General features: G+C 46.0%; 1 protein-coding gene across 1 annotated transcript in view; it reads right to left on the reverse strand.

The window, feature by feature from the left end:
- Positions 1 to 13088, reverse strand: part of LOC308595597 (solute carrier organic anion transporter family member 1B3-like) — a 26703-nt gene continuing 13615 nt past the window's right edge. The window contains exons 7-15 of the mRNA XM_081210025.1: positions 12837 to 12935; positions 11339 to 11572; positions 10227 to 10391; positions 9173 to 9368; positions 6417 to 6579; positions 5531 to 5715; positions 3455 to 3519; positions 2003 to 2120; positions 1 to 326 (exon numbers count right to left, since the gene is read on the reverse strand). Of these exons, the coding sequence (XP_081066151.1) occupies positions 113 to 326; positions 2003 to 2120; positions 3455 to 3519; positions 5531 to 5715; positions 6417 to 6579; positions 9173 to 9368; positions 10227 to 10391; positions 11339 to 11572; positions 12837 to 12935 (1439 nt within the window). The 3' untranslated portion in view covers positions 1 to 112. The remainder of the gene's footprint in view (positions 327 to 2002; positions 2121 to 3454; positions 3520 to 5530; positions 5716 to 6416; positions 6580 to 9172; positions 9369 to 10226; positions 10392 to 11338; positions 11573 to 12836; positions 12936 to 13088) is intronic.

Below are 13088 nucleotides of genomic sequence, written 5' to 3' on the forward strand. Positions count from 1 at the left end.
TTAAATAATGCACTGCTGTGTTGGACGGTTTAATCTTTCATATAGTCAAGATGCCCCCCCCTCCAATGGTCTGTGCATGACTGCCTAAGTACAGTGCGATGGTTCATTTGCGCTAGATGCAGGTGTCCATTTCTGCACCTGAAAGGCCTGTCGTATGTTCGGCGCAATTAAGCTTTGTTTCCCCATTCAGAGCATCTGCTTTCCTCCTGGTTTCGGGGGAATCAGCCTGTTTCGCTCCAAAATGTTTCTTCACGAACAAGAAGAAGACTATGCCCAGCAGATAGGATGGAGCTCTTAAGGCAAATACTAAACCGAAGAAATAATGTCTGCATAAGAGAAGAACCCACAGAGGAATTGTGTTTATATTTGACTTTTTCATTCCTGCTTTTTCTATCTATCTATATATCACAAACACACAAAAAATCCTAAGAGCGGCTAACGGTGTAAGTTGCAACACAACATCATAATATTAATTTGAAATTGTAGTGTGATAATGTGCAAGATATTTAGCAGAAAGTAAAACAGATAGTAGCAGCCACAAGGAATTGCTAAACAAAACAAAAGATCACTGGAATAAATTAGTCTTGATTAGGGGGTGAACCCAGTGCTCTTCCAAATATTGCGGCCTCATTAAAGCAGCAAAGTGGGGAAAACTTTGCTAATTTTAAGAAAATGCATTTGTCAGATTCATCTGCCAAGCCCACTATTCAAATCAGCCTATCCACGGCAGTCGGGGGGTGGGGTGCAGCTTGGGGAGCAGACCTGAGGGACACAGTCTTCCCTCAGGTCCACTCCCCAGGCATAAATTAGCTTGCTGAGGCAGCCCTTGGCAGCGCAGTCGGCCAGGAGCATAGAGCTGGAAGTGGGTGGCTAAAGGGCCATAGAGCTTCCTCAACTCTTAGGGTCGGGCCATCCGTGTAAACCTGTGTTTTGCCACGGCTGCTTCTCTTCCCCCTCCCCCCCACCCCAAGCAGACCCCGTCATACTCCATACTAGGAGGCTGAGAGGGCTACATGTCCAATACCTATGCCTACCTACCTCTTTCTGCCAACCTAGCAGTTCGAAAGCACGTCAAACTGCAAGTAGATAAATAGGTACCGCTCCAGCAGGAAGGTAAATGGCATTTCCGTGCACTGCTCTGGTTCGCCAGAAGTGGCTTAGTCATGCTGGCCACATGACCCGGAAGCTGTACGCCGGCTCCCTTGGCCAATAAAGCGAGATGAGTGCTGCAACCCCAGAGTCGGCCATGACTGGACCTAATGGTCAGGAGTCCCTTTACCTTTACCTTACCTATTTCTTTAACCAATAAAGTTGTGCCCTTTTAATCCCAGACAGTTGCGGTGCCCCTTTATTCATATACCCTAGTTGGGCATGCTCAGTGGGGATGGGGACTCTGCGGCTGGGCACGCAACTGGTCCAGAAACTACGGCCAGTACAGAATGCAGTGACTAAACTACTGCTGCGGCCAAACAGTGTGTGTCATCTTTCCTAAGACATCTACCCTGGCTGTCCATATGCTACTAGGCCAGGTTAAGCGATTCCTCTTCCAACACCAGAGGGGGAGATAAGAACATAGAAAGCTGTCTTATAATGAGACAGACCATTGATTACACTGCCTGGCAGTGACTCTCCAGGATTTCAGACAGGCGTCTCTCCTAGTCCTGCCTAGGGGTGCCCAGAATTGAACCTGAGTCCTTCTGCATGAGACCTTTCAATTCTACGATTCTATGGTTGCACCCCAAAGCTCTAGTCCATTAATCAACGTAATTTAGCCAACTATAACTTGAAGCCCTGTTGTTCTCTTAACAAATTGCCCAAGAGAGATGGATCCTGGCGCCAGGCATTAAAATTAATTGACAGAGAGACGGCTAGCTTCAGAGGACTCCACCTGGATGGCTGCCAGGCAGGAAGTCATCTAGATTGAGCCCAGCCATTGCATTAAGTTAATGAGACAGCTGCCCTTGAGATGACAGAGAAGCTGTGGGATTCCAATGGAGCTCACCTGTATACTGTCGCATCATAAAGCATGCAAGCTCCTCGCTTGCCGCAGCTGCTGCTTGCCCACTTCAAGCAAGCCCTGTCTATCACTGCTCCAAAATAAACAGGGGCTGGAATTCCAGCTGAAAAACATCAAGCGCTAAATATAGGTTGTCATCTAAAGCACATTTTTAGACAATATTCTTGGGTAGGGTGATAGTAGAGACAGGGTGTTTGTATGTGTGTAAGTCTTAGAAGCCCAGTAACCCAAAATACATAGAATCATAGAATCATAGAGTTGGAAGAGACCACAAGGGCCATTGAGTCCAACCCCCTGCCAAGCAGGAAACACCACCAGAGCACTCCTGACATATGGTTGTCAAGCCTCTGCTTAAAGACCTCCAAAGCAGGAGACTCCACCACACTCCTTGGCAGCAAATTCCACTGTCGAACAGCTCTTACTGTCAGGAAGTTCTTCCTAATGGTTAGGTGGAATCTTCTTTCTTGTAGTTTGGATCCATTGCTCCGTGTCCGCTTCTCTGGAGCAGCAGAAAACAACCTTTCTCCCTCCTCTATATGACATCCTTTAATATATTTGAACATGGCTATCATATCACCCCTTAACCTCCTCTTCTCCAGGCTAAACATGCCCAGCTCCCTTAGCCGTTCCTCATAAGGCATCGTTTCCAGGCCTTTGACCATTTTGGTTGCCCTCCTCTGGACACGTTCCAGTTTGTCAGTGTCCTTCTTGAACTGTGGTGCCCAGAACTGGACATATACTGGATACATACTGAGATACATACTGAGCAGATCATTGCAATAATGCATGGCCTGCCTTGCTCAGGTCATTTTCTTTCCAGCAGTGGTCAACTAGTTGCCTTTAGCAGAGAATTGATGGTCCTTATCGGCTTATACATCCATGGTTCTAAGACAGACACGCCCCTCCCAACCCCCCCCCACCACCTCTGAGCATGCAGGTCTCATAAGCCACTTGGGGAATTGCTCAACCGAATCATCTTAACAGATAACTGACAGCAAACATTCTTCAGGTATGGAGCGAAACTGGCAACAGCCACAAACAAAGGGAGTGATCTCAGTTAGATAGGGGAAACCCCAACATTTGCAAAAGTACAGAAGTTCGGGGGGGGGGGGCGACCAAAATCAGCCTGATGAGGAGCAATCTCAGTGGCATGCACAGACTGTGCACACATACCTCCCTCTCCCACCCTTCCCTCACACCCCCCATACATCTCTTTCACAGAGAGACCAATCCAAATCTTCTTTACATTGGACTGGGTCCTTCTGCCCAACCCACCTGGCCTACATCAGAGTAATGTCAGTGTCGCTCCAACAGAAGCCTGCCCCACATACTTCTTGCTTACTTGCCTGTGTGAGTGTGAGTGTGTGAACTGGGGCGGGGTGTGTGTGTGTGTGTCCAGTGATATTCAAAAATGACCAGAATGGTGATGTTTCTTACCCAAAGCTCTCAAAACAAGCATATAGAGTCCAACTGCAAGTGACTTCAGTTCTGGATCTACGCACCTAAATGATGAAAGAAATCAGCATTAGTGGAAAATATGCTTCTATACATTCCTGCAAGTCTCTATAAATTATCTGTCATGTTACTAACACAGTGAGCAATCCATTGCTAGTGCTTTGGCTGTGTTATCATCTATTATTATTTGCTTTCCGCATAAGCGTCTCAATGTGATGCTCAGTAAACCAACAGCGGATTCTACCCTTCCTAGCATTTAAGCAGCAATTGTGGGGGGAAGCTCACTGGAGGAGAGCACAATTTGCATTCTGATGGTCCCAGATTCAATTGTGAGCCTCTCCAGTGTAACGCAAGGGTCAGCCAGACCTCCAATCAGCGTGGATAATCGGTGTGGATAATTCTGAGCTGATGGACCAATAGCCTGACTCAGAATAAGAGAGCTTCTAATGTTCCCTTCAATCTAATCGACGTAGTCACTGCAGAGCATGATGTGATATTGGAAAAGTGTGACAAAAGTGAGCCTGGTGCAAAAGGTGAGTTCAGGAGTTTGCCCGATTCAGCAAACTTTATGACCCATGGAGGAAGGGTAGCTATGTGAACTCAAGCCTTGCCTCCAGTGAATTTAGACAGCTCTGAAAGGCTGGGATTTGGGGTAAAAAAGAGGAATTGCAGTGTATTATTGGTACGACTCCCTCTAATACTGAACTCGGCTTATGAGTGCCAATAGAAATGGTGTCCTGATGGAAGACTGGAAGAAGAGGGGGGAAAGAAGAGGGGGGAATCTAAGGATTTGCAAAAGTACAATTTACCACCCTGGCTTCCTTTGGGAGGCAGGGCAGGATAGAAACTGAGTAATTAAACAAATAGGTTGTTTTCTCTTTTTTAAAGTACCCTATTTTTCGCTCCATAAGACACACTTTTTTCTTCCTAAAAAGTAAGGGGAAATGTCTGTGCATTTAATGGAGCGAATGTGTGGTCCCTGGAGCCGAATTGCCCTGGGGCAAAAAGCAGATCATGCTTTTTTTAAAAAAGAGGGAAGTGGGTGTTGAAAAAAGCCGCTGATCGGCAAGTGATCGGGAGGGAGATAAGGGATGCTAGCAATAAAGGAGGCTGCCTGGGAGGGGGGGGGGTAAAGACAGCGAACTTCCAAGGAGAGGAGACAGGAAGACTAAAGCAATGAGGAGAGAAATTAGAAGAAAAGGAGGAGCAAAAAACTGCTCCAGCTAAGGAAAAGACACAAAGGCAAACAAGAGGGAAGGGAGTGTTGAAAGGAAGCAGCTGATCGTTAAGCGATCGGGAGGGAGATAAGGGACAATAGAGATAAAGGAGGCTGCCTGGGAGCGGGGAGGTAAAAGCCCATGGATCTTCAGGATTTTAACATTGGGTCACCCCAAATTCACCATCAGATCACATAGCATGTCCATGGCTACAGCCTGCACCAAAAAAATCACACATCCACTGTTGTGTGGGGCCGCAATGGCACAAAAACGTGGTTACAAAGCACAGATCCATATGGATCCTCAGGATTTTTGCACTGGGTCACCCCAAATTCACCATCAGATCACATAGCATGTCCATGGCTACAGCCTGCACCAAAAAAATCATGCATCCACTGTTGCCTGGGGCCGCAATGGCGCAAAAACGTGGTTACAGAGCACGGATCCGCATGGATCCTCAGGATTTTTGCATTGGGTCACCCCAAATTCACCATCAAATCACATGTCTGTGGCAACAGCATGAACCACAAAAATCATACATCCACTGTTTTGTTCTGAATATTTTTTTTCTTGTTTTCGTCCTCTAAAAACTAGGTGCATCTTATGGTCAGGTGCGTCTTATGGAGCGAAAAATACGGTACATAAGTAGGCAACAATTGAGAAATTAGCATGTTCAGTTGCCACAGTATACTAAGGGTCTCTTGCCGGGGGTTTGGAAATCTGCAGCAGAGGGCAATGGAATTACGGTATTTGTTTTCAGGGAACTTTTAATATGAAACAAGGACAGGAGCGGATATTACCTGTATGGCCTTTCTTGTGGCAGGCACAACTTGTTACTTACCGAATCATGATCATGTAAAAAGGAGTCCCTCCCAGCGCATAGAAAAAGGAAGCCACTGTTTTGATCACTACATAATAAATAAAATTTCTTGAGCAACTGTCAGTCCTTGGACATTCTCCCAAAACTGCCGAGGAATTCCTCAGCCCAGAATCCCCCTTTTCAATGCAGCTACAATTCTGAAAAACCTGAAAAGAAGGTTAAAAGTTTTTTGCATAAGGTAAATAAATGAATAGAAGCGAAATCCTGGACTCCATATGCCTATCTATTCTGCCTTTGCCCACCTTTCTTGAAAAAGAAATAGGGGACACCAGAAATTCCTTTAAAGAGTTCATTTCTCTGCCCCCAATCCCCTTTCAAGGTAAAAGGCAGCACTGCCTCCGCCGAGACCATATAACACCAGTCCTGAAAGACCTACATTGGCTCCCAGAACATTTCCAAGCACAATTCAAAGTCTTGGTGCTGACCTTTAAAGCCCTAAACGGCCTCGGCCCAGTACACCTGAAGGAGCGTCTCCACCCCCATCATTCTGCCCAGACACTGAGGTCTAGCTTTGAGGGCCTTCTGGTGGTTCCCTCCCTGCGAGAAGCAAAGCTACAGGGAACCAGGCAGAGGGCCTTCTCGGTAGTGGCACCCACCCTGTGGAACGCCCTCCCATCAGATGTCAAGGAAATAAACAACTATCTGACTTTTAAAAGACATCTGAAGGCCGCCCTGTTTAGGGAAGTTTTTAATGTTTGATGTTTTATCGTGTTTTTAATATTCTGTTGGGAGCCACCCAGAGTGGCTGGGGAAACCCAGCCCAAATGGGTGGGGTATAAATATATTATTATTGTTATTACTACTACTACTACTACTACTACTATTTTCACAAAAACAAAGCTCTTACTGTGTCTTTTCTGGATCCTGTCACAGCTTTGCATCCAGCGAAACAGGGCGACACATATGTCATCCCATCTTCTCCACAGACCGGATCCCACTGGTTTGTGGCACAGTTGCAATTCAGGTTGCAGGCTGAAGATAAAGGAGTTGCGCCCCGTGCAACCGCTTGCCTTGTGGAATAAGCAGGGGGGTTTTTCTTTAGTTCATCCTAAGGCACATCTATCACAGGGGTAACCAACAGGGTGCCCTCTAGATGCTAGAAGAATGACTAAATACTCAACTTCTAGTGATTTTGGTCAGAGAAGCGAGACAGTAGTAAATTACACCAAGCAAGTTGGTGTTAACTCTTTATTAGCAAAAAAAGATCTGCACAGGAGTGGCAGGCCTAATGAGCACGGCAGCTCATCTCCAGCAGATATTGGCCCTATGCAGCAGTTGTAGAGACTGAAGTCCACCTCCCCACAGCTGCCTAAGTCCCCTGCTCTCCAGGGTTTCCCCCCAAGCAATCTGAGACTACACCCATGAGAAGTCAACTTCTTCTTGGCCCTTTTCATGCCTCTCTTGGTTCTGGGAGATAAGTGGGGAGGGCAGCTTGTCACAGCAGGAGTGAGAGACACCTGTGCCTCTTCACCATCTGGACTCATCTCTGCCTCTTGGCTTCCCTCCTCTCCTGCTTTAGCTCCTGCCTCTGATTTGGAATTCTCTCTGCCACTGACTCTCTCAGCTCACTAAGCCCTGTTGCCTCTTTAGCTTTCAGCACCCCCTTTCCCCTCTGATCGTTCTTCGTTGTCCCACCATCAATCACTTGGCTCTGAACCTTCTTCCCTCAGGGGTTCCTCCCACCATTTTTTCTGTGTCCCTCCAGTCCATGACACACAGGGAACAGCAAACAGCTCTCCTCCAGAGGATCTCACGGATCCTTAAGGTACCCTGGACCCACCCAGGTTGTGCAGAAATTTGTCTCTGAACATGAGAATGTTGAACCTGGCCTGGTAGCAGAGCTGGCATTACCCTTAGGCACACTGAGGTGAATGTCTTAGGAAGTGAGATTCCATTGGGATCCAGAGGTGGCAAACCCCACTGCTGTGTCTGCCGTGCCACCAAGCCCACCTGGTGCCTCTGCTGCCAGAAAAGCAAGGAGAGGACCAAGACCTCGGCTTCAGCGGGGGGAAGGAGGAGGTGGAACCAGCAACTCCCCATTTTGCCTCAGGTGGCAAAATGTGTTGGGCCACCCCTGTCCAGTTGTCAATTTGCATTTCTAGGTACAGAAAGTATTGATCTGATGTGTAGAGATCTTTCCTATTCTAATTAATTCAAGAGGGTTCTGGAAGCTTCTCTGCGTAAAAGAAACAAGCAGAAGGTTCGTGATGTTTGGGTTATTCCTTCAGAGACGCTGAGCACAGCTGGCTTAAACTGCTTTTGTTATCTCTTCAGTCAAGGTCATGCTGACTATAAGAAGAGTTTGGATTTGATATCCCGCTTTATCACTACCCAAAGGAGTCTCAAAGTGGCTAACATTCTCCTTTCCCTTCCTCCCCCACAACAAGCACTCTGTGAGGTGAGTGGGGCTGAGAGACTTCAGAGAAGTGTGACTGGCCCAAGGTCACCCAGCAGCTGCATGTGGAGGAGCGGGGAATCGAACCCGGTTCACCAGATTACGAGTCCACCACTCTGAACCACTACACCACTCTGGCCAAAAGGAGCCTGCGTTTTCACTTTCTCTTTCTGTCTCTTTTCCTTCTGGTGTGGTCTTCCGTACACAGTATGCTTAGTGTTATGGTTTAGTCTTATTATAACTTATTGTAAATTTAAGTTACAGATAGGTAGCCGTGTTGGTCTGCCATAGTCAAAATAAAAAAATTCCTTCCAGCTTTCGTGTGCATGCACACTTCTTCAGATACACAGTCTGAAGAAGTGTGCATGCACACGAAAGCTCATACCAAAAACTAACTTAGTTGGTCTTTAAGGTGCTACTGGAAGGAATTTTTTAATGTAAATTTAAGTTAAGTCTGCTGCAACTGGATTTCTTACGGACAGTGCCAGTCCTGAATGTATTGGATTCGTGACCGTTATGCTCATTTGCCTTCAGTAGCAGTAAAGCTCTTCTGGATGAAATATTAACTGCCTCTGGTCTATTTTTGGGAATCCCACATGGGGAAACCAGTGGAGATGTTTTAGCAGAGGTGCCACACGTAGTCTGCTCCCACCAGCAGTCTAGCTGTTTCATTTCCCACCACCTGGAGCTTCCAGGCCAGGCCTGAGGGCAGCTCCACACAGAGCACATTGCAGAAGTCCCATTTCAAGGTTACCAAATGCTACAATGGCCACGTTGGCCAGATATGATCATAGATGGCATACCAGAGGAAGCTGGTAAAAGACACTCCTAGCTGCCAAGGTCATGTGGGCCTCCAATGGCAAAGACGGATCCAGGAATACAATGGTACCTCAGGTTAAGTACTTAATTTATTCTGGAGGTCCGTTCTTAACCTGAAACTGTTCTTAACCTGAAGCACCACTTTAGCTAATGGGGCCTCCTGCTGCTGCCGCGCTGCCGGAGCTTGATTTCTGTTCTCATCCTGAAGCAAAGTTCTTAACCTGAAGCACAATTTCTGGGTTAGCGGAGTCTGTAACCTGAAGCGTATGTAACCTGAAGCGTCTGTAACCCGAGGTACCAATGTACCTCCAAAGCTATGTACCAATCTTTGCAACACACACACACACACACACACACACACACACACACAGTGCATCTGTATCACATACCCATCATAAGATACTGTCAATCCAGCCACTGTGCGGTTCTCACAGCCCACTATTAAGTAGAATAGCGAAATGACAAATGCTAGAAATGACAGTACATATGCCATTTTGGTTGCGGCGACTATGCCAATTTTGTATTTTTTCATGATGAAGCCTCCTAGGAATACACCAAGGCAGACTGCTGGTATGGCTGTGACGGCTGGAATAAAAGACAAAGAAGGAAATAAGGATCATGTCCTGTCCCCCCCCCCCACATTGCAAATGACTTAACAGGGACAGCAAACGGGTGGGGAGACTGAAAGGATACCCTGGAAATGTTAAAAGGGGGAAAGGACCAACATTAAGAATACAGTATTGCTCCTCCTCTTTGTGGGAAATGGATTGCGGATTAAATCTGTAGATTTAGATCTTAACCTCCTGTTAGACACATGTGGGAGAAATACAAAAGTAATCTGAATCGGGAACAACAGAGAGTGGTGAAAAGGGGCTGGCCTGCCTTCTTCCTACTTCTTCAGGTGGGCCATGAGGATTAGGCAGTGTTCCAGAAGCAGCCTGGGGTACAAAGAATGCGTGTTTCTTGGATAGCATGCATACTGACTGGATAATCTGCAAATTGCCTGGAGAATGTACAAAACACATGTGAAATATGCACGTTCCCCAATACCGACTGGCAATTATTGCTGCTGCTGCTGCTATTGTTATTAATGAAATTTCATCCGAATACTTCATCCAAAGGTCAGTGGGTGGTTGACAACATAAAATACAAAATGAGAACACAAAATGCATAATAAAAACAAGAACCAAAACAAACCAATCACCTCCTCCCACAAATCAAGGCATATTGGCTAGAGAATGTACAAAGATCACTCAAGATATGCACAGTGCCCAAAGCCTGTTGGAGGTTATGTATATTGACTGGGAAATGTACACAGCACCCTCTTCTAGGAAGGGTTATGTGCACATTCACCATGAGGCCTGGTGAATGTGCACAACGGCCAGTTACTATGCACATTTACTGCTCAAGTCCCTTTCATTAATACACACACACAGGACTCACCTGTTACAAAGTTAGACCTGGACGCTGGCTGACCGTACTGCTGCTCTATGTATTTCGGGCTGTATGTTAAGTAACCAATAAAGCTGTTGAACTGCAGCAACGTTGAGCACAATAACATAAAGAACATTCGGTTGCCCAGTGTTCTCTTCAGGGACTTATAGAACTCTGAAAGAGAGAGAGAGATGTGGTGCTTAGTGCAGGCCAGATCTGCACATTTTATGAATGATCTGCACATTCATTTTATAAAACATCAAATTCAAAGAAATGAAAACATTTGGACCCATGAGAGTCACTACCCAGTCATGAACTGATATCTTAGTTTATTTGCTGCTGTTAATTGTATCTTTGGGCTGCGCCAGCAATAAGTGGCAAAACTGCAGATCACTAGCATTTTCTTCATCTTTTCTGGTTTTGCTTTTATTTGGTTTGTTTTTAATTGCATTGTATTATGGAAAAAAAACCTGAATAAAAATTATGAATATAATAATAATAATAATTTCCTCTCTCGTTTCTATTTCTCTCTAACATCCCTGCCCACAACTGCCCAACGGCCTTCCTTTGTTGCAGTGCTTCCCCTTCTCCATTCAACTGACTATCCAGAGCCTGACACAACTGAATAGGTCAGGGGTCAGTAGACTTTTTCTGCAGGGGGCCCAGTCCACTGTCCCTCAGACCTTGGGGGGGTCAGACTATATTTGGGGGGGGAATCCCCCCACGACTCTCCCCTCCCTTCTCCACAGCACCGGACGAGCCCCGGTGGCTGCTTACCTGTGCCTTGCGAGTGGCAGGGGCTGGCGGCGGGACAATGAGCAGCACGAAAGGGCTGGCTCCAGAGAGGGGCTGCTTAAAATGGCACTCAACAAAGCCCAGCCCCCTTCCCCCTCTAGGCAGGGCGGGGAGAAGCCGGGAGGGAGGAGGCGCCGCCATGGTGTGTGTGTGTGTGGGGGGGAATGGCACGGCCCGAATGATCAGAATCCCCGCGCTGATCTACACAGTGATTCCTGGACCATCTGCAGGCCGGATCCAGAAGGCAAATGGGCCGGATCCGGCCCCCGGGCCTTAGTTTGCCGACCAATGGAATAGGTCCTGGACCGCCAGGGCAGATGTTTCACCTTTCAGTTTTGAGAAGCGAGCTCCTGGTTGACTTTCAGGCTTCTGTATATGGCTTTCATCAGCATGACTTTCCAGTTTTTTCTTTTCAGGATCGCTCGCTCCTTCTTTCTCCAGGCTTTTAGGCAGGAAGCAGAAAGGGATGCCGGAAATCAGATTGAAGACGCCCGCGATCAAAAAGCCCAGCCACCATGCGCCAACCCAGCGGGAATCAGTCGGAGTTATTGTTACCGTATCTAGAGTAAAAGACAGGTCAAAGTCCGCCTGTTCATCAACTATCCATGGTAAGAAATGAAAAAGGGAGAAAGCACTTTCCCCAAAAAAGCCAGAGTGCTTTCTGTTGGGGATAATTCAGACTGAAATTCCCAGGTGTCAAAAAAGGTTATTAATGTATGCCACTACTGCGGCCCGTGTTTTGTTAGCCCCAAAATGGAAAACGAGCGAGGTCCCAACCAAAGAAGAATGGTGACTTAAGTTGACAGAATATGTGCAGCTTGCAGATTTAAGATATAGAAGGAGAGAAAGAGAAGAACATATGTTTAGAGAAGATTGGAAAACGTTTATTGAATATATGGGAAATAACTGTGTACAAACGCTGGCAGCAGTGCCAGATTTACGTGTAAGTTAAACAAGCTATAGCTTAGGGCCCCACTCGCTTGGGCCCCCCCAAAAAAAATTAAAAGAAAAAAACTGGATGTACATCTCCAAAATATAAGATAAAAAACAAATGAAATAAAACCTACATACAGCAACAGTGTTTTGTGTTGTGTAGGCTCCTATGATGTAAGTAATGGGCCCCGCCTGCTAGCCTGCTCCCTAAAATATCACATATTTTGTTATGTGCAAATGGCTTTAGATACCTATTATGTCCATAAATTACCATATAGCATATGTTCAACACACAAAAAACAGCGACAATTTATTGTTGGCAAAGGACAGCTGGACATTTAAAGGGCCCCATTACCTTCAGTAGCTTAGGGCCTCATCAGACCTATCTCTACTCATAAACTCTTATCTTTAATTCTGTAACGAATTATTGTGTTATACGTATCTTTATGAGTTTGAGTTTGTAATCTCTGTTTGAGCTCGTAATCTCCCACTACTGAAACTTATATTGGCCTGAGTTCTTGGTGTGCTTTTTTCTTGGGATATTTAATAACAAGAACTCCGAATCTTTCCAAAGCATCCCACTTCGGCTTGGAAGCTATCCAAATTATTATTATTATTATTATTATTATTATTATTATTATTATTATTAATACCCCGCCCATCTGGCTGGGCTTCCCCAGCCACTCTGGGCGGCTTCCAAAAGAATATTAAAATACTGTGATATATCAAACATTAAAAGCTTCCCTAAACAGGGCTGCCTTCAGATGTCTTCTAAAAGTCTGGTAAAATGTGAAGGCTACAGAGCTCACAGCTCCATATGATTCAAAGCCGTAAGTCAAGTTATGCTGCACGCCACATGTTACAATCACCAATCTTCAGCTTGCAACTCACCTAGATCCACGAAGCCAATGTCAACATACAGTCTGGCTAACAGAGATCCCAAAAGGAAACCAGCCATTGGGCCAATCATTCCTATTGTGTGCAAACAGCCTGCAGTTATAAAGAAAATATTATCAGTATATTCCAGTGCACACAAGCTTCAGAGCAGGTTGGGACTGCAGAGCAGGATGGGATATCCTATATTTCATGTCCCTTGAAAGACCACTCTTCACGGATGAAAAGTTAGCACAGCCCTAGTTTAAA

Source organism: Podarcis bocagei, assembly GCF_964188305.1.
Source record: "Podarcis bocagei genome assembly, chromosome: 10".
In the NCBI taxonomy this organism is placed as follows: domain Eukaryota; kingdom Metazoa; phylum Chordata; class Lepidosauria; order Squamata; family Lacertidae; genus Podarcis; species Podarcis bocagei.